Below are 5,316 nucleotides of genomic sequence, written 5' to 3' on the forward strand. Positions count from 1 at the left end.
GTTACCGGATCGAGAATTGATACTTTTATGTTAAACTAAAACTAAAATCCTTTTAAAATCAATAATGAAGTAATGATATGAAAATTTAAAACCAATATATTAAATGAGATAGAAATAATTAAACCATATTCACAAATAATAGAAGCAGTTTTCAGTAACGGAACCACAATAATTATGACCACTTGGATGTCCGTCGCCTTCCAGCCCTGATGAAGGCTAGAAATTCTGGCGGAAACGTTGGCACTAATACATAAGTTGTTTAAACTTATTTGTGTTATTCTCAGATACAGGTGCAGACCCCCAACCATCTCTTCCTCATAAATAATTATAACCGTATTCATATAAAATTGGAATTCGAGATTATAACGCAAATAAATGTTGTGAGTTCCCCTGACCACCTTCCTGAAAAAAACCTCTTAAATAAAGAAACAACTAAACTTATCTCGTTGTTCAAGAAATTATGAGTACAGTTTAATACCGGCATATCTGTTCTCCAATGGAAAATTATAGAAAATAAAAATGTTCCACACTCTATGGTCCCTACTAGAGTACATAAAATTGATTTTTATAACGCAAATAGTAATTTCAAATATCATTTTTCAGATGTTTACAGCTGGCTGTGGTAGGCAGTCTTTGTGGAAATTATTTATTTTAGTTGTAATATTTTATATTTTGATTATCACCTATTCTTCTCTGTGGACAACACCATTGCCGAAACAAGGTATAAATTTTTTTTTTATATTCTTTGACTGTAACCAAAAACGATAGACCTAAATTTCAATAAAATGATTTAACTAGTGTAGGGGTCAAATAGAAAGTCCGTAGCAAGGCTCTTCTGCGCCTTGGTGAGTTTGAAATATTTTCGCCCTCAAATACCGGGTTTGAACATTTTTTTTTAGAATTTCTTGATGCAATCCTCGCACCTACGCTTTGACCTACCTTGTTTTACCCATCGGTTCAGTGGGCTTATCCCTTAATAATATTAGAGAACCGTCCCTCCTGTAACACTCCAGGAACTCGTCAAAGACCAATTTCTGCAGAGTAGGACCAAGGACTGAACCTTGCGAGCATCTCTTCTCTATGGAAATTTGTATTATCACGAGAAGTGGAAGTTTCTTGGTGTTTCAAACCGCTCAACATTTTTGAGGACTCTGGGCGACCAGATATACCCGACGTAATTTCAGCATAACATCCAAAGAAGAGTACTCCCCTTACTTCAACTCTGGGCTCAATGACCAGTTCCACCTTAATACCAGCCTCTCCAAGCTTCTATGACCAGTTCCACCTTAATACCAGCCTCTCCAAGCTTCTATGACCAGTTCCACCTTAATACCAGCCTCTCCAAGCTTCTATGACCAGTTCCACCTTAATACCAGCCTCTCCAAGCTTCTATGACCAGTTCCACCTTAATACCAACCTCTCCAAGCTTCTATGACCAGTTCCACCTTAATACCAGCCTCTCCAAGCTTCTATGACCAGTTCCACCTTAATACCAGCCTCTCCAAGCTTCTATGACTAGTTCCACCTTAATACCAGCCTCTCCAAGCTTCTATGACTAGTTCCACCTTAATACCAGCCTCTCCAAGCTTCTATCACCAGTTCCACCTTAATACCAGCCTCTCCAAGCTTCTATCACCAGTTCCACCTTAATACCAGCCTCTCCAAGCTTCTCACACTGGATTATATTGAAGATGTTGGCTTCATCTTTTCCTTGAACCAACATCGAACTAACTTTACTCGCACGACTCACCTCAGTCGTGACGCCAATCTCAGAAGGCGATGGGAGACCATTTAAAATTTTATTTGCAGCCTTCCCTTGCTAAATATATTTGCTAAACCTGTGGTTGTCTGCTACAATGGTTGGACCTTAATAATTTCATAAAAAAAAAAATACTTTACCGAAGTCATATACTTGGGACGAAATAAAAGATTTAAGTTATTAATTTTTAATAAATCGTAACTTAGATTTAATGATTGTTCGATAGCGAGAAAATTGCCGAAAACTAACATATTAGTTTTTAGAGAACATTAATAAATTGTCTCCAGGGGAATCTTTCCTATTATTAAATAACATTTCTAACAAATGTAATTTTATATTCTTTCAATCAAGAATAGGCAATTCCTTATTAACTCAAATAAGGATTTTTTTTATCCCTATTAATGTTTTTACTTATCACAAATGTTTTTACTGTTTTATTAGTTACGGTTAGATAACACAAAACGTTCTTATTGTACTGAGAACAAACACGTACAAAACAAAGCCTGAGTGGCAACAAAGTATTGTCCCTGGGCAGCCTTAGCTCTCCATTACTTATTTTCTTCACTTCTCTAATGCCTAAGATGTCCACGCGGTACGCCATCATCTCTGCAGATATCTCTTCCTCCTTTCCCGTGAGTGTATTTATGTTCCATGTAGCCGTATTTTCGTTTGAGAGCCATGTCGTAACCGTTGATTTTCATCTAGTCTGAGGCCACTTAATAAACTCTGAATCATTAGAACTATTTTGCGGGTGATTAGCACAGAACACAAATACATAACAAAACTTGACAGCCTACCACCCGCCAACTCTGGCAACTGGCCTATAGACCAAGTACATAACGGTTAGATAACTACAATCGATATATTCCCAGTTTGCCACAGAGCAACATGTACACAATAAAAAATGAATTTTTACATCACACTTTAACACACCCTCTTAAATATTCATTTTTTTTTTTTTAATAAAATTTTCGTTTTCATTAATTTTTCAATATTAATGAAGACTAAATTTACAATATTAGTTTTGTACATATAAAAACAATAAAAATCTTTTAAGTTTCAATTTTTTTGGTTTAATGTTTCACAATCACACTTCATTAAATTCTAGATTCAAACATCTCCAACTGGTCATCTGTCCTTTTGTAGATGATATGAACTTTTCGTCTCTCGGCTACATTTTTACTTTTCACAGTCAGAATTATAATATTCACCAGGTTTAACAGTATTCGTTGGATCACTGAATCCCCCTTTGTTTCTGGGTTAAGCATTACCACTTTCATCACCAGAACCGGAATCAATTAAACTCATTTTTAAATGTTCTCTTAGTAATTTCATGTTCTTCAACATTAACTAATGGTTCAGATGCTTTGTATTCACCGGTGGATTCTTCACTAACACTAACTATACAGTCTTTAACAAACACAGATGTTTCATTTTCCTATTTCATTTCTTTTTTGGCTGCATGTACATAAGTAGTATAAGCCCTCACATTTGAATCAACCTTCAATTTCACAATATACAATCCCCCAGGAGATCTTTTTCCAACTATAACAATATCATTCTTTACAATTTTCACTTTGTTTTTAGAGAAAGTTATATATCCACCGTTCTGTGTTATTTTATCCAAAGACAACAAATTTCTACTGAGATCTGGTATGTATATCACCTCTTTCAGTTGACACTTGTCACTTTTTATGCAACTAACCATTTTGGCTGTCATGGATGCACAGTTTTCGGCCAGATCTACCTCAGCATCAACAGTACACTTACATTGTTGGTCATATGTCTCGTGGAACCTGGATCTAAGACCCATTCAGTTGATTTTTTACTACATTTCCTAGTAAGGAAAGAAACTGCTGACGTTTTCACTTTTACGAAAGAAGCACTCCTTTTCTCGGTGATTAATTTCCAAATGATTTTAATCTAAATGTAAAATTTTGAATAGAGCTTGTGTGGTTGGCCAAGTCTACTCTGTCTTAAATTTAAAATCTAAGAACTCTTACAAAAGTTCAAACTTTTGCTGAGAAACATCACTCTCATAGATGTCACATATTTTAGAATACATTTGACTTGCATTAGTACAAGTCAAAATATGAGTTAATGCTCTCTAATTTACAATTAACTTTTGGGCTTTAGCATCATTTTGTAAGTACACCTTATAGTCTTTACTTTGCTGGTCTCTGGGAGGCTCACAATCTTTAGAAACAACCTCAAACAACCCGTTGGCTTTTAGGAAGGTGTTTACCTTGAATTTCAACATTTGGAAGTTCTCAGGTCATTTTAGTGGCTCAATCTGAAGTATTTCATTAAAGCTGTTGAGATCCATTTCATATTATTGGTTGCACTTAAATATTTTTACTTTACGAAGTATTTGAACACAATCCAACACTGCCGAACTGTTTTTACAGGTTCCACAAGACATATGTCCAACAACATAAGTGTATTGTCGCAGGCACAACCTATTGATGCTGAAGTAGATCTCATTGAAAACTGTGCATCCATGACATCCAAAATGGTTGGTTTTGTAAAAACTGACAAATGTCAACTAAAGGATGTGATGTACATCCCAGATCTCAGTAGAAATTTGTTGTCTGTGAATAAAATAACGGTGGATACGTGACTTTTTCTAAAGTCAAAGTGAAAATTGTAAAAAATGATACTGTAATAGTTGGAATAAGATGTGAGGGATTTTATGTAGTGAACTTAAAGGTTGGTTCAAATGTGAAGGTTCATGCTACAAATGTACGAGAAACCAAAAAAGAAATTTAAAAAGACACTGAAACATCTGTGTTTGTTAAAGACTATATAGTTGGTGTTAGTGAAGAATCCAGTGGTCCATACAAAGTGGTAGAACCATTAGCTTATGTTGAAGAACATGAAGTTACTAAAAAAAGAACATTTGAAAATGAGTTTAATCTTGATCCAGGTTCTGATGATGAAAGTGGTGACGTATTGATAGAAATAAAAGAATGAAAAGGCTTATGGAAGAGAATAATTTTAAAATTTATGAAAAGATGAAAGAGAACTGGAAGAACAAGCTGATGCAGGAGACCGAAACAATTTGAGGGATAAAAATGTATATTTCGCTTTTTTAGATCTGCAAGCCGCTTTTGATTCAGTTCCAAGAGTCTAAATATGGAATGCACTAAAGACAAAAAACGTCCCTTTATAACTTATAGAAACCATAAAATCTTCGTATGAGGGCTTGTTAAGCCACCTCAATTCGACATAGTCTCCTTGTCGGAAAGCTTAACTAAAAAAAATAAATAAACACTGGCTCGGATAAAACATTTATTCGTAAATTAAATTAGATGAAATACATAAATTAAATTAAAAACAAAGAGAAAACTTCTAAATTATATAGGATCCAATTAACAATTGGATTATTGGAGTGGCTAATAATCCTATTAGCCGGTATTTCACTATACAAACATTACCAGTATAATTCGTTTTCTTTTAAACCAAAACACTTACAGTGATACAGAATTAGCACAAAAAATACATAGTAAACAATGTAATTGTTTAATAACAATTGAATATATTTATTGTCTATTTAT

The 5,316-nt window shown here is 34.4% G+C and overlaps 1 protein-coding gene across 3 annotated transcripts in view; it reads left to right on the forward strand.

The window, feature by feature from the left end:
• Positions 1-5,316, forward strand: part of LOC106681710 (beta-1,3-galactosyltransferase 1) — a 49,288-nt gene that overhangs the window by 14,035 nt on the left and 29,937 nt on the right. For 2 of the 3 annotated variants that reach the window (XM_067046468.1, XM_067046467.1), the window contains exon 2: positions 604-721. The exons of the other annotated variant lie outside the window; for it this stretch is intronic. In XM_067046468.1, the coding sequence (XP_066902569.1) occupies positions 604-721 (118 nt within the window). The remainder of the gene's footprint in view (positions 1-603; positions 722-5,316) is intronic. 3 annotated transcript variants of the gene reach the window in all.

The sequence above is a fragment of the Halyomorpha halys genome, unplaced genomic scaffold, assembly GCF_000696795.3.
Source record: "Halyomorpha halys isolate HHAL.00 unplaced genomic scaffold, Hhal_1.1 Scaffold361.1, whole genome shotgun sequence".
In the NCBI taxonomy this organism is placed as follows: Eukaryota; Metazoa; Arthropoda; class Insecta; order Hemiptera; family Pentatomidae; genus Halyomorpha; species Halyomorpha halys.